We start from the raw sequence: 24,513 nt of genomic DNA on the forward strand, positions 1-24,513 counted from the left end.
AGCTAGAAGGACATACAACTAGAATATGTCCTTTGCGGACATATTAGGGGGCTTCGCGGAGAAGAAGGAAAAAAAAGGATTGGCAACAGATGTTAGCCCAAGGCCAATCTTTAAAAAAAGAAAAAGAATAAATGAAGAACAAATTTAAACTATTATAGTAGAAAATAGTAACAAGTCAGGAAATTAACGAAGTAGACCACTGACTGGCAACTTTCTCACTGTGTATGAAGAAAATTATTTTTTTCTTAATTTCCTAAAATTCCTAACTAAAGTATAATTTGGCCTGCTATCATACACTTCTACAAGTCTCTCAGTGGACATAGATGATTGCGGTATGCTACATTTCTTAAGGCAAATCTTCAAAATATCCCAACAGTCAATAATAGAGAATGGTTAAGTAGCACAGAGACAAATTGCCTTATTTTTATATTTTGTAGAATTAATTTAGGGCACTTCAACTCAGCCAATGTTTATTGACTGTGCTATGGGCCAGGGATTGGTCTAAATGTTGGTGGTCCAAAATGAAGAAGCTATGGTGCCTACCGTCAGAGCTCTCCATCTAGAAAGTAGAGATGATAATCAACAAATAAATACATATAAATGCATACACTGTGAAAGGTACTTTAACAAAAAGAAAATATCTGGTGTAGTGTGGGTACAAAGAAATGAGTCATCAATTCTCCATGGGAAAATCAGGAAAGGTTTCTCAGAAAAGGGCTCATGCTAAAAATTAACCCCATTTTTGTTCTTATATAAATAATTATTATGAGTAATTTCAAAACTACATTTAAATATGACTGAAGTGAATAAGTTACAGCATATCATATAATTCAAATGCTAACATATATACATTTTATAATATTTACCTTCACAACTAGTTGATAATGTTGCCTGCTTAAGTAACTTCTCCACCATTTTTGAACAATTATTGCTGCTCTGTGTAAATGCCTGGGTGAAAAATACGCTTATTAGTATTCATTGAAACATGAACATTTCTTAAATTTTTCTTAGAATATACCTTTCTACAATTCAAGAAATCAAATTCAAAGCCAAGTTTATGTGTACTTTTAAAGAGTAGAGAGTTATCATTCTGCAATAGAATTAATCATTCCTAAAAGTAGAAAAAAAGCATAGACAACTATTCAGTATTTCTTTGGGCTTACGATCAAATATTTTTTTAAATTTTAATTACTCCTCAATACTTATTCTCTGAAATATTTTTGAACGTTAACAATATAAAACAGGTTATAGTGACATGTTGAGAAATAAGCCAGGCCCTATTGAGGTGAATCACTGTAAGTATTTAGAAATAATTCTTGAGGTCCAGAAACACTTCGCTTTTTTATTGTTATATTACCCAGTCTGTCCAAGCTAACGTCATGTTAGCGTGCTGAATTAAAAAATACTCTCTTTGCCGCCATGCTCCTAGACCATGCTCCTGGCCAAAAGGGAAACCCCATCCTCACACTTCTATTTGCATGTCTGGCTCCTATTAACTAATATAAGGAAGTACACGGTATAATCTCCAGCCTGCCATCTGGCTTATTATGGACTAGGCACATTCTTCCTTAACCAGGGCAATACTTTTCAGAATTGATGAGAGACTGACAGAAAGTTTGGGCCCTTAAGAAAAAGTGGGAACAGTTAAGATAGACAACTTCAGTCTCTTTGTAATCAGAATGGCATCATTCTGGCATCATTCGCCTTTAGCTACCAACATGTTAGAGAGGATTGGAATAGCTTCTTTTTTTTTTTTTACCAGGCAATGAATTCATTGCTATAAATACAAGTCCAGTCACTTCAGTCATTTGTCACCTCCCATTGCACTTGAAGAAAAGAATCTGATCAAGTATGTTTACGATACTGAGAATTTTTGAAAGTAGAGATATGGTCAATATAATTTAGTTTTTTGATATGTAAGAAAAAATGGCCAAAAAGAGTTATATCTTTAAAAAGGACATGATATAATTTATTAACTTCATTACAGGTAAAATAAAAGATTATTTGCAATGAGCACTACATGAATAAATTACATTTTCTAAGGAGTACATTTTTATGATATATCTGAGGTTTCCATGACAAAATCATATACCTGATATATGCCCGAACTCGACATCCTCGAAACCAGTTCTGGATTTTAACAGCTGCATCATTCTCCTTTTTCCTAAATACATCCACAACACTAAAAAGAAATTTTTTTAAACATTTCATTAGTAACTAACATAATTCTAAAGCAAATCAACCTGTTAAGCTTAATCTTTAATTTCTTCCCAAATGATAATCATAATTCAAATGCCATTTTAAATAAAATTAAAATACTAAATAAAGAAAGCGTTTCAGAAATCATGAGCTAAGTTTTAAAAATTAACCTTTCTGTGAGAGGCTACGTGCTTTCAACAGCTTTACTTTTTTTTATTTTTATAATCACCTATTTTGCAACTAATTAATTTGCCAGTAATTTTTCTAAGGAAATAAAAAAGTCAATGGGCTATTTTATCATTATTTCAAAAACATAATTATTTGAATTTACTGTTGAAATGCCACTACACATGTCAAGCAAAATTAAAATACTTGCATATATCCCTCGATGCATCAGTTAAATGAATTGCCTCTAAGTAAAATGAATCCATCACAGAGTGCCTATTCTAAAAAGAATTCTCATAAAGTCCATTTCGGTTAAAGGAGGGAGGGTCAGGGCCACAAGTCTTATAAAGAGATAAGAAACCCAGCGTTTAGATTTTACTGACTTACAGCAAGAAAAGGCTTAGTAAAGAGAGATCTCCATCTTAATTTTATCCGTCATTACAATTCTTCCTCCCCATCCCCATTTGATAAAGTGATATTGCTGAGGGCAACTACTGTGGACCACAGAGTCATTTCTCTCCTAGACTGCTGGTTGGCACCTAATTAGCACTTTATGTTTGCTGAATGAGTAAAGAATGGATAGTCATTTATTGCTTTCTTTTTTTTTAAAACTTCCTTCAGAACGTGTTTTCTTGGACAGGTTATTTTTTGTTGTCATTGTATGTTGGATTAAATGTATAGATTTCATTAAATTTACTACAATTAGAATGAAAACAGAATGGAGAAAAATACCTCAATAAAATTCTTGGACAATACTATGAAGTTGGCTGAGAGAAAGCAAATAGGATTAGCAATTAAGATGTCAGTGATGAATAGATGGAGAAACAAATGGACAGACTATAGTTTTAGACAAGCAGGAGAGAGAGTTACTTAGAAAGCCTGGCTGAAAAAGACCCACAAACGCAAAGAGAGGAGGAAAAAATATTCATCAAAATCAGTGACTCAAGATGTGGAGAAGTGGAGAGAAGTCACACAAATCAGTAAGGTTGCCTAAGGCGTAGTATTAAGTGTACAACAAACTGTAAAACTACACAAGAGAATATCATTGTATTACCTGAGAGTGGAAGGGACGGTGATAAGATGACCATACAATGCAAGGAAATGTGCTAGAAATAACTAAGTGTGTGAGATCACTCTCGACAATCGGGAGTAGAAGAAAAGAAAGTTTCATTATTGTTCTATGCTTATACTGCATGTACCAAAAGATAGCAGAGACATATGAACTGTATTCTTGGCTTTTGTTATTGTACTCATCGTGGGAGAGAGAACAGCTTAAAGTTTTTTCCTCCCCTCCCTGACTCCCTGGACCTCATTATGCCTCTTCGTTATACACCCTCGTAGCTCTTCATAATATTTAACATGATCATATTTAACGCTTGTTTAATGATGGTCTCTCCACTACACTTTAAAATCTGAAAGGCCTTAATCTTATCTATTTGTCCCACACTGCATTCCCAGTGGCTCCAGAGAGATAACTGATGTTATTTCTAAGACTCAACGTTGGTCTTAGTAAATCGGCTTGCCCTGGGGGAAAAACATGCCTCCTGGTATATTTAATCCCTGTGAGGAATGCCACTCACAGTCTTCCCTCACTAGACCCACTTGCAACATTGAAATCTCTCCCTCCTTTAGGATGTCCGAGTTGCTGAGGTGCTCCCTAGCTCTTAGTAACTTGAATCCTGGATGATTATGGGTAAAAGACAGGCAGATATTTGAAAGAACCTGTTGAAAGAAATGGAGAGAAGAATATCTTAAACAAATTAGTACTTTTTGTGCCAGGCACTGTTCTAGCATTTTACACCAGTGAATTAACTCCCACATAATCCTTTCAACATCTCTATGAAGTAGATAATTATATGCCCATTTGACAGAGGAAGATACTGAGGCAGAGAGAAGTATGGCAATATGCCCAAGGTCACATATTAGTATGTGTCAGAGCTCAGACTTGATTCTAGGTAGCCTGGCTCCAGAGGCTGGGTTCTTAACCATCACTGCCCCTCAAGGAGAAAAGAGGAAGGATGAAAACAGGAGAAGGGAGGGAAGAGAAAGGGAATAGAAAAAAAGGAAAAAAGAGCAAAAGGAGGAATGTATGTAAGCCATTTTCAAATACAATATTGAAATTCTGTGGCACAAAATAGTACCGATCTCCTTAAAACAATAAACTAAGAGACTAAGATGTGAAAAGACACCAAGACCCAAAGCAAAAAATCAAAAATTCCTGACTCTACCAAGTATGGGTGAGAATGGAGTGCAACAGGGACTCACATGTTGCTGGTAGGAAACAATCTGTCCTTTGAACACATACAGAAAAATTTCACTTACATAAATGAAAAACTCGCAAAACTTTAGGAATGTTTATTAGGGGTGCAAACACGTAGTAAAACTATAATGGGAATGATAAAGCACAAATTTCAGGATAGAAGGAGTCAATTTCTAAAACCTGTTATGTGCTCACGCACTAGGAATTCCATAAAGGGGAAATCCAATGTTTTTGTGCTGTAATCACTATATCTGAAGGAAAGAAAAGAAATGCTGAAAAAATTGAACAATTCAATTGAAAAGCAGGAAAAGACACAATATACAGAAAAGAAAAACAACTTATAATTTTAAGCATTGCATGTAAAGATACTAAACTCTTGAAGGAAGACTCAGTAATTCTTTCCCTACAAATTTATTCTTTTATGATGTATCATTGTTTATATTATTAAAATAATAAGAATAACCTAAATAAACAATAGACTGTAGTACATCCATAAAATGGAATCCTATTTTGTCCTTACAAAAAACTAAGTGGATCAGTATGTCTTGACATAGAGAGACACAACATGTTGTAACGTGAAAGAAAGAAACATACAGTGTAGTATTATACATTTCCTTATTTACAGAAAACAATTTTAACTGTATGAATATGTGAATGTATACACAGAGAAAGTCTTTTTTTATACAAATGAGGTTATTAAAAGTGGTTGTCTTTAGTGAATGAAATTTGACTTTATTAACTTCTGAATTCTTTAAATTACTGTATAATAGCCATGTAATGCTTTTGTAATTAAACAATGAAAAAATGAAAAAAACTAATACAATTCTCTAGAAAAATAGGAATAAATTTTTAAGTTTAAACTTAAAGCATTAGACTTATCTAGGCATTAAACACTAATAAATTTGGCCATTTAATGTAATATGAACCACAGGCTAGCTTAGTTAAAATGCTAGAATAGTGGATAGCACTTTCGCTTTGCAGAAAGACCTTGGTTCAATTCCCAACTGTGCCACTTACTGGTTGGGTAACCTTGAGAAAAATTTTTAATCTAAAATTCAGTTTTTTCTGTAAAATTTCAATAATACATGATAGGTATGTTGGTTGGCATATCATAAAGAATCTAGAAGAAAGATTGGTAAATAATATGCTTTCAATAAAAGATAATTATTATTGCATTTTTACATAATGATGGGCATTTCTGTGGACTGCAGGAAGGAAAAATAGATTCCAATTTGTCAATATCTTATTCATTAATTTAAAAAATATTTATTATACATAAACTATGTGTAAGTTAGTATGCTATTTAAACCAAATTATATATATGACACATTCTGTGCTCTCAAGCATAAGTTTACAAACTAACAGAACTGAAAATAGCAAAAGTAAATAAAAGTACGTGAAAAGTGCAATAACGTATGAGAAGTAAAGATCTGAAAAATTCAGAAGTAGAAGAGTTTGTTTTAGGAAATAAAGAGCAAAGGAAGAAGGGAGTCAAAAGAAGTATTTGAACAGGTTTTCAGAGGATGGGCAGCTCTCCTGGTCTGTACATCTAAAACTTCTTAACATCTGTGCTAGGATACTCCCCAGGTATCTCAAATTCAACGTATCTAAAATAACAGCTCACGCCTCCTCCACACATGCCCACTCTCTATTCTTCTTAGAATAGCTCTCCCGTCTGCAAGTCCTTTCTCATAAATGGCAACATTTTCCACCCAGTTGCTCACATCAGAAAGTGTGAAACCAATTAGTTCTCAACATTAGTTCAGATCTTCATCTTGTTAAGATTAGTTACTTGCAAAAGTCTTCTTTCCCAGACACTAGTCTTCATCCACTCTATTCTATCCTCCAATCCTATTGTTTGAATAGTCTTTCTGAAACATAAATCTAATCATGTCACATTTTTCTTTAACCTTTTCATGCCAACCCCACAAAACATCCCAAGTCTTCTGAATGAGGCCTAAAGCCCTTCGAATTTCAAAGTCTTTCCAGATTTGGCTCTGTTTGAATCTCCATGTCTTCTATTACGACTTCCATCCTATGATAAAGCCATTCTGCTCCTACAGCTCCCAGAATAAGCCATGTGCTCTATTGCCCTCAGACCATCACAAAGCTACTCCCTCTTCTTGAAATGATTTTCTCAACTATAATTTCCAACAAGATTTATTTCTACAGTACTCGTCATTTTTTTCTACATATTACTTATAACATTTATCTTCTTTAGATCTGGGCTCACATTTTATTTATATTTGTATCCTAACACATAGTAATGTATCTGATACATAGGAGAAGCTAAACAAATGTTTGTGGAAGGAAGGAAGAGAAGAAGGAGGGATGGAGAGAAAGGAAAAAGGAAGGAAGGAAAGATAAAAGGAAGGAAGGAAAGAAGGAAGAGAGGGATGGAGGGCTGAAGGAAGGGAGGAAAGGAGGGAGAGAAGGAGGAGGGGAAGGGAGAGAGGGAGGAAGGAAAGAAGAAGGAAGGAAAAAATGGGAGGAAGGGAGGAAAAAAGGAAGGAAGGAGGGTCGGAAGGAAGAGAGGAATATATATAACAGTTAAAGCCAAGGCAGAAGGCAAGGTTCTTAACTAGTTTTCAGAATTTTGTGCATAATATTAAGGGATATTGGACTCCCTAAATATCATCATTGTGGCCCTGGAACCACATATCCCAAAAGTTTAACAGTCTCTGGTTTACAAGGATTTATAGTGAAAGATGTTAAATAAGGAATAAAACAAGGTCCAATTAGAAGAGAGAACTATTTTGCACCACCATGGAAGTTAATGCAAAGGCATCAGGAAGGGACCATGATTCAGCAGTGTCAAACGCTACGAAGAAGTCATGAAAACACAGCCACTGTTTCAAGGGGTTGCAGGGTTAGAGGGAATCTTTCATTTTTCTTTTTTTTTTCTTAAGATTGGCACCTGAGTTAACAACTGTTGCCAATCTTCTTTCTTTTTTTCTTTCTGCTTTTTCTCCTCAAATCCCCCCAGTATATAGTCGTATATTTTAGTTGTGGGTCCTTCTAGTTGTGGTATGTGGGACGCAGCCTCAATGTGGCCTGATGAGTGGTGCCATGTCCACGCCCAGGATCCGAACCAGCAAAACCCTAGGCCGCCATAGCAGAGTGTGCCAACTTAACCACTCGGCCACGGGGCCGGCCCCTCATTTTTCTTTTAAAGTTGTATCCTAGCCAAAAATAAGGTGTGAAAGTGAAGGATATAAATGTCATTTATGGAAAAAAATTGTAAAAAATTCAGCAACACAATGTCCAGTAGAGCAGGCAATTCAAAGAAGACAGAATGTGAAGAAGATAAGGAAAGAATAATCATTCAATAAGGCTGATGTGAAGTGAAATTCATAATGGGTTAAAATAGTTTCTTACGGTTATTTAACCCTTTTTCACCATTAACACTTAATATTACTATAGTAGACATTTTCCATCTTTTTAATATATCTATTTAAGTTACTGAAATCATTTGTCTCTCCTTCCCCATCAACAATTACCAACCAAATACCTTTGCAAAGGAGGGAGGAAAAGCATGAATAAAGTATAGAAACACACCTAATACTTTTTTTGAACTAATGTATTAGTTTGAACTTACTCTTTACTTATAATTGTCATTAGAAATATAGAAGATAAGCAATCAAATTATCTGTTTTGAGTTTATGTCTTTTAAACTCTTTTCTACTAATAATCCTAACATACAATATATAGTCAAGAGGAAGATTAAATAATATCTTTTTGGAGTTATGAACAATAATGTATATAAATACAAGCATACATATTATACTAATAAGAACCATACATTAAATTAAACAAAAACATTTTTTAAAATAACTAGTAGTTAACTTACTGCTAAGTTTTAACTTATATGCTAAAATTTGACTTCTATACACATTTTTATGTTGCCCTTTTTTTAACTGCTTAAAAGTGAAACTTACAGATACTTGGGTTACCACTGGGATGTTGAATACTCATACAATGTGTCATGAACTGCTAGATATTTTATGTTTAAAATGAAAAATGTGGGTAACACTTTATTTTAATGGTATATTAATTAGTTCCAAATTACAATGAAAATCCTATAGCAGTGAATAAAATATGACATCTACACGAATTTGAAATAAATTTATTATGATCAGTATTATCACAATGAATACTAAATGAATTAATAATGATGAAAGACCAAAAGTATTACTAGGAATGTAATAAAACATGGAGAAAAAGCTGGAAGTTTCCAGTCACTTCATCATCAACTAGAAATAAGAACTATAACCCTGGATAACACTATATTCATGTGTATCATTAGTGGCCAGAAATTAACTGACAATAAGTAGAAAATGAAAAAATGTGTGGTTAAATCTCTTTCCAGTAATATGCAAAAAATATGCATTTTACACATCAACAAGGTGCTTAGTCTGACCTTGGCTACTGAATAAATACATTAAAAACTCAATACTCCTTCCTTCTCATTATCATACAACTCAAAACTTTTTTAGATATTAGGAATAAAATTCCAATATTAGCAATCCTATGTTATAAGATATATTGATGTATAAAATGATTATGTTTTTGCATACCATTTCACTATTAGGTGTTAAGGATTTCAAGCCTCTTAAAGGCAAGAACTATGGGGCCAGTCCGGTGGCGCAGCAGTTAAGTGCGCAGGCATCTTCTGCTTCCGCGGCGCAGGACTTGCCGGTTCGGATCCCGGGTGCAGAGATGGCACGGCTTGACAAGCCATGCTGTGGTAGGCGTCCCACATATAAAGTAGAGGAAGATGGGCACGGATGTTAGCTCGGGGCCAGTCTTCCTCAGCAAAAAGAGGAGGATTGGCAGCAGATGTTAGCTCAGGACTAACCTTCCTCAGAAAAAAGGCAAGAACTATGCTTAATCCATACTTTTCTGTCTTGTGTTCTGCCTACCATCTGTGTGCCCAGTAAGAGGTCAGTAACTACTTGATGATGAGAAATAGACTAATTTTAGAAGGCAGAAGCCATGTTTTTTCATTAATAGTCCTCCTTATGTTTACTATTTCACAATTCAATGAGTAATGAGTTGCACATATATGAGGATTAGATCACAAAGTGGAGTTATCATAGCTTGTTGTGCAGATTTATATTACTAGTGCATTTTTAAAATGTTTTATATTTACTTTTCTTCCTCTTCCTTCCCACTTCTCTTCATTTTCTGAATGATGAAGTCCTAAAGAAAACGGCAGTGGACAAGGAAAGTAGAGACATGGGCTGGAGGCGGCTTGGGGGAAGAGCCAAGTGGCTTGGTGTGGGGTATCAGAGCCTGTGTAGGGTAAGCTGGGCATCCATCTATGGGGGCAGCACAGGGTAGGATGTCATAGTCTGAGTCAGGAGTGTTCCCATGGAGAGCAGGCCTGGCTTTAAGGTGTGAAGGAAAGTTGAGGAACTGGTCCCTTGGGAGTGCAGCCCGCACAGGGAATCAGAGCCCAAGAGCTGAGTGATGAAAAGGGTATCCAGGCTGGTGAGGAGGTGATAGGTCAGCATGCGGAAAGGAGGTAGAGCCCACACTGGGTCAAAAAGGTATCCACAAAAGAGAAAGCAGCTATGGGGACAGGAGTTCGTTTACATACAGAGGGACTGATCAAATAAGGGAATGCATCAAGGATAACGGGAGCAGGTTTCTCACTGTTAGAAAAAGAAAGAGAGAAAACTAGAATGAACTCTGTTGGGGGGTCAAACAACATGCATTTTAATGCTACTGTAAATTGTATTGTTTTTGTACTTTCAGATTACAAGTGCTCATTGCTATTGTACAAAAAGATAATTGACTTTTGTATATTGCACCTTGCAACCTTGCTAAATTCACTTATTATTTTTAAATCTTTTTTTGGTAGGTGGTTGAGAGTTTTCTATTCACACAATCATGTTGACAGTGAATAAAGACAGTTTCACTTCTTACTATGCAATTTTTATGCCTTTTATTTATTTATCTTGCAACATTTAAACCCAGTAAGGAAAATGTGGAGTGTTCAATAATGGTTTTGAGACAATTTTATTTCTAGAGGAAAAGTTAAGTTCCTATCTCATACAATGTATGCATATAAACACAATTGCATAAAAAGTGGAGGAAAGATGTAATAAAACTTTAAAAATATTAGTAGATACAGAGAATTTTCCTACAGTTATGGGTTGGGAAAGACCGTTCCAAGAAAGGCTAAAATTCCCAAAGCTGGAGGTATGCATTGACTAATTTGACTACCTAAAACTTAAAAATTGAAAGATAGTATGGTAGACAGTACTATAACCCTAAAACGTATGGCACTGGCTTTGAGATTGTGTGGTGGGGGACGTGGGGGGGGGTGGCTCTAAAGCCCAGTAGAGAGACTATTCATGTAGGCTGTAAGAGTAGAGAGGAAACTGACACTAGAAGCTAGATAAAGAAGGAACTGCATTAGCTAGTAGTGAGAAACTTACCAAGACTGTTGCCTGTAATCACTTAAAGATCAAAAATATCCTAATGATTTGTTTTTTGTTTTCAAGGAAGATCAGTCCTGACCTAACATCTGCTGCCAATCTTCCTCTTTTGTTTGCTGAGGAAGACTGGCCCTGAGCTAACATCCATTGTCGATCTTCCTCTATTTTATGCAGGATGCCTGCCACAGCATGGTTTGACAAGACGGTGCGTAGGTCCACACCCAGGATCCAAACCGGCGAGCCTGGGCTGCCAAAGCAGAACGTGTGAACTTAACTGCCGTGCCACAAGGCCAGCCCACTAATGAATTTTTGAACTCGCACAAGGAGATGTCCAGGAAGAATTCTGAAAGTGCCAGTTGGATTCTCTTAACTGCACAGAATAAGGAGTACCCTGTAAATCTCAGCAACATAATGTCAATCTAAATGTAACTATAAATACAAGTATAATTGCTCATCATTGTTTCTATCACTGCTTTTGCTCCTCTTCTCATCTTGAGATCTTTGTTCCAATTTAATTTTCATTTGATTACAGAGAGTACTTTCTTGAGTCCATTTCTTCAGGTAGGGTGCACGGATGAGATAATTCTGAGTCTTTACGTCTGAGAATGTCTTTCTGTCATCAAAAAAAAATGAGTAAGATCTTTGCTGGGTTTAGGGTTTTCAGACGTTGCCTTAAATAATCAACAATTATGGTCCTTTCACCTTCTAGCTCCCTGTGTTGCATATAAGCCATCCAATGCTGGTCTCTTGGCAAACAACTTTTTTCTTTTCTGTCTAGATTCGAAACTTGTAAAATTTTTTCTATATCCTTGGAATTTTGCCAGATAACATATAAGAAGGAGGATGTCTTGGGGCTGGCCCCGTGGCCGAGCGGTTAGGTTCGCGCGCTCCGCTGCAGGCGGCCCAGTGTTTCGTTGGTTCGAATCCTGGGCGCGGACATGACACTGCTCATCAAACCACGCTGAGGCAGCGTCCCACATGCCACAACTAGAAGGACCCACAACAAAGAATATACAACTATGTACCGGGGGGCTTTGGGGAGAAAAAGGAAAAAATAAAATATTAAAAAAAAAAAAAAAAAAAAAGAAGGAGGATGTCTTTAGTTTAGGCAAGTTTTCTTCTGGTATTTCTTTATTATTAATCTATCTCCTTCCCACTCCCACTCCGAATACTGCAGTATCTATTACTCACATCCTAAGTCCCTGGATATGTCCTCCACGTTATTTTGCTAAAACATTTACATTTCAGTAGCAACTATTCTATTTTTTAGTTCAATATCACATTTTTAAATTGGAAAAATTTATTTTTTAATTAGTTGCAGTAACTATTTTTTCTCCTGTAATTTTATTTCTTTATGAGCTCACATTACATTTTCTTTGACGTTTACATCCGTGTCCTCCATTAGTTCCAACTCCACAATAGCCACCTGTTCTGGTTTCTTGGCTTAATCTCTTTCCTCCAAACTAACATTCCTTTGAACGGCTTGTGAATTTTCTCTGCTTATTTATGTTGATAGATATTCAATTGCTTGACATCTAGGCAGGGCTGTCTGCCCAGGTCATTTGGGCAGTAATGGACTGACAAGCAGCAAAAGTTACTGTCAAATTTTTTTCCCTTCAAAGAGCCAGCAGTGAACAAGTTGGCAAACTGAGATGTCTCTTTGTGGGCATGAGGCTAGGCACTCCTTAGAGCAATTCTAGGTCAGGCTTCCAGGGCTTCCATGGTCACAGAAAAGAAGCACTCATTCTCAGATGTGATTCTTTAAGCTTTTGGTAGCAGATTTTGGAGACGCACGTACGTCAGTCAGAGCTCCCCCCAGTATCGCCATCATCTGAAGCTTCTACCAAAGGCGAGCTTCTTGGTCCTTATTGCTGTGGTTCCCTCATTTTGACCACTGAGTTGTCCAAGCACAGATGTTCGAGCAAGACTGCCATCTCTCCCTCTTCCTATTGAATTTTTGTTTTCCAGAAATTCTTCAAAATTACTGATCTATTAATTGTATTTTTTTTAGCTTTCACAATTTTGCATATTTATTCTTTAAAAGTATTTTTTTACACTTAATTGTATTTTCAATCAGATGAAAGGGGAGGTATATGTAAGTGCTTAGTCTGTCTTGTTGATCCAACTCCTCATCTAGTTATTGCTGATCCTGAGGAGAGTTACTGCCTTTTCTAAGTTTACTTTGTAATCTGAGACTTTACCAAACATTTTGTTTCTAAGAGTTTTTTTAGTAGGTTATTTTGTACTTTCTCAGCCTTATAATTTCATAATCTATAGCTAACAACCTTATTTCCTCCCTTCCAATACTTACCAATAATTTTTTTTTCTTTTACTATAGTGTTGGCTACAATCTTTAGAAAAACTTTCAAAGACTGGGATTAATGTGCATTTTTGTCTTGCTGTTGAATTAAATGGAACCATCTATATTGTATTTCACCAATACATATGATGTTGACTACTGGTTTTAGATACATATTCTTTTTTTTTTTTAAAGATTGTATCTTTCCTTTGTCTCCCCAAAGCCCCCCGGTACATAGTTGTGTATTTTTAGTTGTGGGTCCTTCTAGTTGTATGCCGCCTCAGCATGGCTTGATGAGCAGTGCTATATCCTACCCCAGGATCTGAACTGGCGAAACCCTGGGCCACCGAAGCAGATCTCTCGAACTTAACCACTCGGCCATGAGGCCAGCCCCTAGAAATATATTCTTTATTATTAAACACATTTCTTTTTATTTCTCATTATAACATTTTTAAAAATACTGAAGAATTTCATCTGAGTGATGGTTACAGAGATATACACATATGTAAAAATTACTGAGCTGTACACTTGCAACTTATGGACTTCATTAAATGTATCTATCAATTACAATTTTTAAATTTTTATAAAGAAAAACTCAGAAATAGATATTAAATTTATCAACTGCCTTTCTAACATCCATTGAGTTGATCATACGCATTTTATCCTTTGCCCTCCTGTTGTGATTTCCTATTATAATTATGAATTTATTGGGTGCCAACTAATGTGCCAGACAATCATTTAATCTTCTTAGTTAATATTTCCATAGGCATTATTGTCTCTTTTACAGATGAGAAAATTGATATTTAAAGTGTTTAAGTAAGGTAAGAGTATAAATTTAAGTGCTTACATTTAAGCTTAAAGTAATACAGCTTTAGGATTTGAATGGTTCTTGCACTCTGGGACAAATTATCCTTGTATACTTGGCAGAAGCCTTGCTAAAGCTTACTAGTCAGAACTGAGTACAGCTGTGAGTAAGAGAAAAATGAGCAATTAATTAGAATCAGAGGAAGAGACGCATATCTACCTGACTAAGCTGTTATTTGTTTAGGTTAATAGGACTAAGATGATTGTCCAAACTCAAGGACACGAAACTTCCTTAGTTTTGATTTTTTTTTTTTAGGAAGATTAGCCCTGAACTAACATCTGCTGCCAATCCTCCTCTCTTTGCTGAGGAAGACTGGCCCTGAGCTAATATCCGTGCCCATCTTCCTCTACTTTATATGTGGGACATCAGCCACAGCATGGCTTGACAAGCGGTACATAGGTCTGCATCAGGGATCAGAACCGGCGAACCCTGGGCCATCGAAGCAGAACGTGCAAACCCAACCATTCCACCACTGGGCCGGCCCAGTTTTGATTTTTTAAACTAAAAAATGTGCCACTTGTAAAAAGAAATATACAGAATGATACGATTAACTGCCGTCAGATAAAGGAGGTTTGATATCACTATTACAACAAGTAGAATTTAAAAGTGAAACATTTTGCACATTAAAAATGACCAATATACAGTCAATAATGAAGAGACACCACCTGACACATGTGTAAGCTAAATAACATAGCATCAAAAGATACCACTATAGAAACTGGCAGAAGAGGGACATTTTAACTCATTCCTATTACCACTTGACAGATTAATTGGACAAAATTTAAATAAGGGAATGGGGAAAATGAACAATATGATTAACGCACACATATCAAACGCTTCTTTCCACAAATAGAATAGTATAAATGACCAATAAGTTGCAAAGAAAATCTCAATAATTCAGAAGAATAGAAACGAAACTAGGAATTAATATGAAAGTGGTTTGTTGGGTTTTTTTTAAAGGACAATACTTTTTCCCACCGTGTAACATGCTAGACACAACATTCAGCCTCTTTGATGGGCAGATCAAAACATGAACATCCACAGATATTTCCTGTGTAAGCAACTTTCCAGAGGATCTGGGCTGGTCAGGCAATGCACAGTCTCCCCACGCTCCCTAGCTCTCTCCTTGCATCAGCTCCTCCCATATTTGCTTCTTACATCTTGGGAAATTCTCCAAATCCTTCCTCTTTGGCAGGCAGACGAGCTTCTCTCTTCCTCAGTGGACTTCCCAGCCCTAGAGGACTCAGGTGCTAACCTAAGCATTTAGCAATAATATATTTCCCCAACAAAGTAATCTTTCAACTTCAGAGGCATGCTGGTGCCAGCTGTTAGGTAGAAACATTTTTTTCTCTGCCTTGATACCAACATAGAAGGAAGACACTGAAACGAACCAAGGAGAGTTAAAATGGTTTCCTCCAGCCCTGTTCCCTACATGTTAACGGATTTGGAACAGTAAGCTCAGGCCAGGTGGATTTCTGGATCTTGGTGCTTACTGCCGCTTAACTCATCAGACCAGTGGAGGAGAAGAAAACCTTGTCTCATGTGGCAGTGAAGAGCATAGGTCTTAGAATTGGATAACTTGGCCTTGAGACATAGTAGTTGTGCGATCTTACACAAATTACCCAATCTATCTGAATCTCATTTTGCTTGATTCCTGTAAAAGGGGAAAAATATATAATTTCTAAGGATCTTTATAATTAAATAATAGGCCCATACACAGTTCTTTTTCTAGAAAGTCTCCCTTTTTATGCAAAATGGGACCTCACAAGAACTCTAGTGAGAAAGGCAGATTCTCTGGCCATAATTGAGACCCAAGCATCAGGATCTGCATTTTAAGAGATCCTCAGGCGATTCCACCAGACACTGAAGTTTGCAAAGAACTGATCTAGTCAATAACAGATGGGAAATGACAATAATGACAATAATTTCTTAAGGAAATTGCCTGTTTACTTTTTTCACATACTAATATTTTATATGGTTTTTTGCCCCCAAAGTTGTTAATATCCTGCTTTTTTTTTAACTGTGCAAACGTTGGAATTTTGATTCCTTCATGATTTTTAGAGATTTTCCTTCATGTTGAAAATATTAATAATAATAAATGAAATGGAAGCAATGCCAGCCTATTCTCATCATGGCCTTTGCATAGCTCTAGTCTTTTCTCTAAGCAACATCCACTTTGGGAGAAATATACTCATTGTCAAAAGCCAGAAGTTGGGGACAAAGCTTGACACCAAAATCTGTGGAAAAATGGTGTCTATTTGCAGTCACGTGGCACTTCACCAGGCTTTTCTAGAAACTGTTCTTGAGCTCTAAAAATATAGATTAACATATTAACTTGTAAAGTTATGAAAACCAAATGAGATACTCTAGGAAACAGTTCCCGGTGCAATGCCCAGCAGACAGTCGGTGCTCAAGAAATGTTAGTTGTTTACCTTCCTGTTCATTCTTACTCTACTGTAATTATCCTTTAAATACCTCTATTCCATATTAGGCTGTGAACATCCAGAGGGATGAAGCTTATTTCTTTTATATATGTATGTCCATAAACACAGGACCTGCCACATCTTCTAAATGAATGCTAAATAAATAGATAATTTTTATCTCTAGCTAGTTTTAGTACATTTACTTAAACCAGGATCAATGATTGGTTGAAAGATTCATTTATGGAATTACTAAAAAAAGTATTGTGCAGCTATTATGTGTCAGGAACTATGATAGACACTGGAGACCAAAATGATGATGAGCAAAAACCAGACACTCTCCACTTGTAGTTTAAGAGAGATGATGCATATCATCTCACCACAGAATGTAAAATTGAATTAAGTGCTGTAAGAGAGGTACACGGCGCCCTGAGAATGTAGTAGGTGAGATAAATGTTAGAATAAGAACGGCTCAGCAAGATCCTGTCTTATTGACCTATTTTCCATTGGTCTGCTGTGTCCCCATATTCTATCACGGTCTAATTCACTTATTTGGAGTTTCTCTTCAGTTGGAACATCTCCTGGGGCATTGCTTCCAGAAGGCCATTGTTAAAATGAACCTCTTCCTGAGTGAGAAGTTTGGGTGTAGAGAGATGGACAAGCCTGCCAGTGTCTTCTATTAATTAATATGTTGATACTGATAATCTCATCAGAATGGTTTAGATATCGTCACTTTGGGAAGACAAAGGAGTCATAGAACAGTTGCGTTCAATGACATTTGTGAAATAATGGAGGCTCACATTCCCAGGAAGATGGGGGACACACTGAGTTCACCCAGCTAGGGGGCCTGGGGGACCCCAGTCAGGCTATTAACCCATCAAGAGGGTGGACATTTTCTCAGAATGATGGCGTCAAAGAAAAACGCTTTACAATTTTATCCATACGGGGCTTTTACTTAAATCAGCTCAAGCTGATATCTATGCCCCCAGCCCCCACCCCCTATCTATAATCCCCCCTCTATGGTAGCACTACTTTTAAACTTGTGATTATGTTTGCAGCCCACAAATGAAGGGGTGAAGTGGGTGGTACGTATCGAATTAAGGAATTTATTAATAGGAAACTCCCACAGAGGAAGTACTGGCTAGAGTGCAGCCAGCCTGTCCGCGATGCTCCAGTCGATGACTCACCTGTTCCTAAAGTAGTACTGCTGTCCCACAGCTTTCGACCGAGCCTGCAGCCGGGCTAACGTGGCCATAGCCTCCCGCATCTGGTTTACCACTGGTGTTACTATCCGTCTCCCAGGCAACCGGACTAAACCATAAAGCCAGTCCAGGGGGGCGGTTAACTTTCCATTTACTCCACTTTTTTCCCATCCTCTTTCAGCTTCCGGAACACTATAAAGAAACTTAAGAAATTTTGCGTAGGAAAACGTTCCAATCATTTGCCTCTATCTCTTCTGGGAGTAAAAAGAGGAGATTATAGGAGCAAAAAGCAGTAGGGGGTGAGGGGGGGAGGAGAACTAGTGGTTGCTCCCAGCATCCGGTTTCCGCCTCCCGCCTGCTTCCGGAAGCTCAGCTCAAAATGCTGAAGTGCTCTTGGAAGTCGCAGGTGCTGTGCTAGCTGGAGAGTGTTCTCGGGCCTGAGCCTCGAGGCCAGGCTCCCGGGTGGCGTTAATGTTCGGGGCCGCCGGGCGCCAACCGATCGGAGCTCCAGCCGCCGGGAACAGCTGGTGAGGCTGGCGGCCCGGGGGACGGGAGATCCGGAACGGGTGTGATGGCCGGAGGCCACTGGACCTTGGGATGGAAGGGGGAGGGAGTTGTGATGGATGTTCTGAAGACATTTAGGCCTTGCTCTCTCTCGTGCCCGGCATGGACGCAGTTTGAGGAAGGCGTTGAGGCATTCGCTAAAGATTTGTGAAGGGATCCAGTCGCTGCGTGCTGATTGCTTGTCTGACGCTCGATGATATTTTAGGAGTAAAGCTTTCTGCACTCCAGGAGCAGTTCAGTTATTTCCTCGTTGATGGCTGACAAGACCAGGGACAGAAGAATTTTTCTTAATCCAGACCTTGTTCCCTCACTTCCCTTTTAAATTTACTAGATTATACCGGGTGTCTTGGAATAGCAGATCCCAGAAATCTAGAGTTCTGGAAGTTTAGTCGTGGAAGAGACCCTACCTTCCAACCTCCCTATTTGGGTGTAGGAGTAACCTACCTGTTTCTGCCCCTTGATCGTTTCATTCTAGTTCAAATGAGATGTGTATGTATGTTGCTTAAGAACAGATAAATGCCAAGATTCAGTTTGGGGTTTAACTGTATCTACAGTATCACATCACCAGTGCTACTTTAGAATAATATGTTGCTTTGGCTTTTCAAAGTGCTTTCACAAATTAATACACTTTATCCTTGTGACAGTCCTGTGATAGGAGATGATCAGAGGCACAGGATATGTAAGTGACGTGGCCAAAATTGACATGCACATTTTAGTCCTAGGGCTAGAGGCTGATTTTGGGAGGTCTAGTTGAAAACTCTGTAATGTCTGTCCTGTTTTTTTTTTCCCCAAGCTCTTTTCCTCCAAGCATACCCAAGACAAGCAGTGAAACAAACAAGCCAGTTTTCCACTGACAGTCCTCAAACATAAAGTGTTAAATGGCAGGTGGGATGGGGCTAAAAGAATGTGTGTCCATTCCTAGAGTCTGCAGCAAATGAGAACATGGGAATTCCAGTAGTCTGATCTCGAAGAATTCATTTTATATCACCTATCACTGAAAAGTTAAAAGAATGTCTTGCCTGAAATGTTTTGAATGTGATGCGATCATTCTATAGTTCTTTTTATAATGAATATAGGTTGGTTATGCTCCTTTTAAGTCCTCACATTTTCCAGTGAGAAAAGCAGGGAGCGTTTTTTTAAATGAGTTATTTTTTTTAATGGTGATGTAATTAGCATAAAATAAAACCCGTAGTTCTCAAGTGTTTAGTATGTTTAGTTTTGGCAGTTGTGTATCATGTGTAAGCCGTGTAGACTGGTGTCCTCTTGCTGTGGTGATCACTGATTTGTAGGGTAGGTAACTGATTAAAAAATATGACTCTTTCAACTCCTTGCTCTCCTTTCCACCTTCTACTCGAATCATGGTCAGGTACCTCTTTATAATACAGAGAAACCCTTCTTCATTTCTCTTTCAAAGATTCTATCTTGTTTTCACTTGTTGGCATGCAACTCATCCTTTCTTATGGCAGGAGAGTATGACATAGTGCCTAGCACTTAATCAGTGTTTTTGAATGAAATTCTGAAAATCATGCGTGATTTGGCAAAATGAATGTGTTTCAGAAAACTAGATCCTTGATTTTCTAGTTTTATCTGCACAACCATCCTGTTATTCAGAATTTCTTAATGGAGTTTTCTTTTTCATTCATTGATTGGAAATTTACTATACTATGCATGTATGTTTTATCCCAGTGATGAAATCTCAGTGCCACTGGGGATGTTACTACTAACTAGTTACTTGGTGCCAGGTTTTCCATAGGATATCATCTCACATAAATCTTTTGAGGTAGGTGAGATCATCTTTTGCATTTTAGAGATGACGAGATGGGAACAAATGTAGTTTAGATAACTTGACCAAAGTGTTGTATTTGCAGTATGATCCCAGTATATCTAAAAAAATTCTTAACCACCCAATATACTGCCTATGTGTCTCAAGGAATATATAAACTGGAAAGTATGTGCCAGATTTGTTAACCAATCCAGAATTCCTTTACTTCCATCTTGACTTCAACTTTTTCTCCAGTGTCAAGGCTAGTTTTTCAATTTTTAGACACCAACTGGGTAAGTGTAGATGATTTATCTCTTTCTTAACAATTTGTTGGAAAGTGGAACTGACATTTTATTTTGTAATTAAAAAGCCTAAGGAAGAAAAGTCTTATACATTAAAATAATAAAGATCCTATGTTTGTGTGTGTGTGTGTGTGTGAGGAGATTAATGTCTTTTTTTTTTTAAGATTGGCACCTGAGCTAGCAACTGTTGCCAATCTTTTTTTTTTCCTGCTTTATCTCCCCAAACCCCCCCATACATAGTTGTATATCTTAGTTGCAGGTGGAAATTAATATCTTTTTTATGCAAGTTAATCTTATAAGTGGTTCATATTATATTTTTATACAATCTTTGTAGCTGAGGGTGTCTCTCTCCTCTCGCTCTCATCACTCACATACAATTTTGAAATTAGGTCCGAAGAGCTTCTTTTTGGACTTACAATATTAACTTGCCTTTTAAAGTTTGATTCATTTAATGGACAAATCACATTTAGAATTTAGATACACTTTCCTTTATTACTTTTTACTTTATTAGTGATTTATATTTAAAGTCAGTTTCTGGGAGGTTTTGGGAAAGATTTTAAAGGTTGGACTAAAATTTTAAAAATGAAGTCCTTGATATTGAAAATATTGAATCATTATTGATATATTGAACTGTAGTGTCTATTTATTTAACTTTATGTGGCTTTGCTTTAAAAAAAGTCATTAAAAATAAACTATTGATTCTGGACCTTTTTTTCTGTAGCTTCATTTTCCTATTTGGTATTTTGATTTTCTATAGATTTGGAAAACTGTGTAGTCAAAAATGTGCCTTTTTTAAAATGAATGTGGTTATTTTGGTCTTGAACTCAGTTTCATACGGTTAGGCTTGTTTTGAGTCAGGTTTCTGTTTCAACACTTAGCAGTCAGAGCAATGGCCAGTATGATTTTGGCCAAGTAACTCATTAATTTTGGTATAGCTTCTTAGCATCCTTATTTATGGCAAGCTGGAAGTCTTAAAACCCTATCTTTGATAATTTTCCCTGTACTGCCGCATTTACTTAACTAAAAAGTTAGAGTATCTGGCTTGTTAATGTGGCAGAAAATTTGCAATCTGGATTGTCTGAACTTTTAGTTGTCATATTTTTCTTTCACTATTTGTTCCTTCTTTTAGCCCTTCATTGATTTGTTCATCCAACAGACTTTTTTTTTGCATCTTTTTTGTGTCAAGTATTATGGTAGGTAGTTGTAATCCATATTCAATTGTCAGCTTTCTCATTCCTAATCTAGGAATTCAGAATATATTATATATTCAGTAAATACCAAGCAGTTACCATGTATAAGCAATGAATGGGCCTCATTTCCTACATTTTAGAAGCTTACCTACATATACTTTAATATATGGGTGTTACAAGAATTGGAATGAATTATTTTTTAGATTTTGTTTGTTTTAATTATTACTTTTTTATTTTTTATTATGTTCAAATTATTTTATAATATATATTTACTTAAAGTTCATTTTTAAAAATTGTTTTTTGTTTAAAAACAAAGTTATTTTTGTTTGTTTTAGACTTTGACTTCATTTCATTTAGATGGTTTTTCATTCAATAGTTTACACTTTGAAAGCGATCAGAGTATAAGGAAAGACGTTTTGAATGACTCAAAGTCATTGAATGAAGTGAAAAAATCAAAAGAATGTTCTTAAATTTAAATAATAAAGGAGCCTGCCTTATGAAATCACTATTTGGAAAGTACAATTAAACTTTAAGCCCTGTATGATTTGTTTTTTGTCAAGTTGCTAGGGTAAAGAGGAAAGAAAGCTTTCTAAGTGTTCCTGTGGTGACAGACATGACAAAGTAGCAGCTGCCAGCAGCACCTCCAATTGAGTGCAAGTCAGTGGAGCTTTTCCTCCCATTGTGGGATGTGAGTTTTTCTGTTTGGTGCAGAATCCTGTGACTCTTAACTTGAAAGTATGCTTTTCTTTAATCTTTTTTTTTTCTTATATTTCTATATTATTAAGATAGAAGTAGGTCAGATACACAGCATTAATTCTTTTTACTTGAGATTTTTGGAGTTTTTTAGATCCAGAAAAGTCTTTAAGGAGTCCATGAATATCTTGAAATTGTGTGCCAGATTTTTGCAAATGTCTGTTATCCACCCCTCCCCATCATTCGTTGTGGTTCAAGAACTCAGAAAGGTTGACAGTCTTTGCTTTTGTTATGATATTCTCAGCATTCATAATATGGTTATTCCCTTATTTTCTTTATTGAGGTCACATTGGCTTATAACATTATGTAAATTGCAGGTGTTCATCATTATATTTTGACTTCTGTATAGACTACATTGTGTTCACTACCAAAAGTCTGGTTGCCATCTGTCACCATACATGCATGCTCCTTTCCCCACTTCTTCCCCCCCATGGTTATACCTTGAAAGCAGAATAACATGATATTTCAGTGGCCAGTTGTCTTATTTGTGTGTAGAGGTTGTTGAAAGATGAAATAACAGCTCTGACACATAGGTACCCACTCTCATCTTCACAGAATCCCTTCAGGGTAGAAATTATACCCATTTTTGTGATAAATAAACAGAATCAGAAGATAAGGACTTTGTTCAAGGCCCTATGGCTAATCAATATAGTAGAATTTAGCTTTCAAATTTACAGCTTTGGTTCCAAAGCTCGTGTTCTCTACAGTTTCCTCCCAGCCTTTTTCCCCCCCCTAGAGAATTCTATTCCATATTTATTGCCTAGTGTTAATGTAATGTTATAATTAGTCATTTACATCTTTTAGAATAAGATAGGTTCCCCGCCCCGCCATGTTCCGTCTTTCAGAGAGAGAGAAAAGGTTACTCTGATTAATGGTTTAAATGGGTTGGTCAAGGAATTTCTAAACTAGCTCAAGTGTTAACATTTAATGTTAGGTTTATTCTTAATTTCCTAAGATGACCTGCCCCAAAATATATAAAAGGAGAAAATTGAAGACATAATCTTTTATTAGATTACTAGGCTGAGAGAAAGAACTTATTTTGACAAATTGTATTACCATTAAGGAAGGAAATTTATAAATTCTATGAGCAGCAGAAATAAGTTTGTTAATTCTTATGGACCATATTCTGTTAAGTTAGTTAAAAAATTTAGCCCTTGATGTGGCATCTTTAAGGCTCACCGTTTGCATGTTTACTCGCGCATTGTCATGGTCTCCACTATTATCTATTAATTTTAGTCTGTGTACTATTTGGCAATTTGCTATATACTTTAAGAACCACCCAACCTTTCCTGTCTTAAATAAAAGCTAACATGAATATCGAGGCATTGTAATTCCGAGACTCTTTTCTTAAGTTTGTGATCAGACATAGCGTACATTCATCAGCATAGTTATTGACCGTGTACTGTGTGTTAGTACAGCATTGATGTACACATTGAGTTTTTATTGATTGGGAAACTAACACAATTATGGCTATTCCCTTACGTTTTTGAAAGCCAACTAAGCAGTTGTATTTAGCAACAGGTAACTTACTTTTAGCACTCTACTCCTAAAATTACTTAACTTTGTAGAAGAGATAATCTGTATTTTACAGAGATGAAGATGAGAATGTTACCATGTACTAGGTGATAAGGTATATATTTTTTTCCTAAACTAGGTATTCGATAGCCATAGTCAATTACCCTTTAGTTTTATCTGGAAGATTTTTGTTTGTTTTTTAATGAACTTGTTGGGTTTATTCAGTAGATACACATTTATGCACTTGTTATATAGTTATGTTTATCTGTATCCAGGCAAGGAAATTATTCTTTTGAGTAAGTTTTCTATACATGCTATATTTTTCCCTCTTAGGAATAGTAGTTATTGCTAAGAGAGGCTTCAAAAAGTAATAGTCATTGACAAAATAGTTGGCTGTTAGTTACTGGGGGGTCTGTTTTCTGGGCTTTCTTGGGCTTTGACTCCTGCTGTGCCCGCCTGTAGGTTGTTGACTGCCATTTGAGAGCTCTTGGTTCCTCAGTCAACTGCCAGTCCTTGGGGACATAAAAGCAGTAAGTTAGGACTAAGGCAGCTGTCTGATTCTTCTTCCTTG

At 36.5% G+C, this 24,513-nt stretch overlaps 2 protein-coding genes across 5 annotated transcripts in view; one reads left to right on the plus strand and one right to left on the minus strand.

The window, feature by feature from the left end:
- Positions 1–18,204, minus strand: part of SPATA17 (spermatogenesis associated 17) — a 197,124-nt gene extending 178,920 nt beyond the window's left edge. The window contains exons 1-3 of one of the 2 annotated variants that reach the window (XM_008526701.2): positions 17,842–18,204; positions 2,093–2,182; positions 867–948 (exon numbers count right to left, since the gene is read on the minus strand). In XM_008526701.2, the coding sequence (XP_008524923.2) occupies positions 867–948; positions 2,093–2,182; positions 17,842–18,095 (426 nt within the window). In that variant the 5' untranslated portion in view covers positions 18,096–18,204. The remainder of the gene's footprint in view (positions 1–866; positions 949–2,092; positions 2,183–17,841) is intronic. The other variant, XM_070602487.1, reaches the window with a different exon arrangement.
- The window catches only part of GPATCH2 (G-patch domain containing 2), a 221,449-nt gene continuing 215,134 nt past the window's right edge, over positions 18,199–24,513 (plus strand). For 2 of the 3 annotated variants that reach the window (XM_070602484.1, XM_070602485.1), the window contains exon 1: positions 18,203–18,383. In XM_070602484.1, coding sequence (XP_070458585.1) covers positions 18,328–18,383 — 56 coding nt within the window. In that variant the 5' untranslated portion in view covers positions 18,203–18,327. Of the gene's footprint in view, positions 18,384–24,513 lie in introns of all 3 variants that reach the window. The other variant, XM_008526700.2, reaches the window with a different exon arrangement.

This window comes from Equus przewalskii, chromosome 31, assembly GCF_037783145.1.
Source record: "Equus przewalskii isolate Varuska chromosome 31, EquPr2, whole genome shotgun sequence".
Taxonomy (NCBI): Eukaryota; Metazoa; Chordata; class Mammalia; order Perissodactyla; family Equidae; genus Equus; species Equus przewalskii.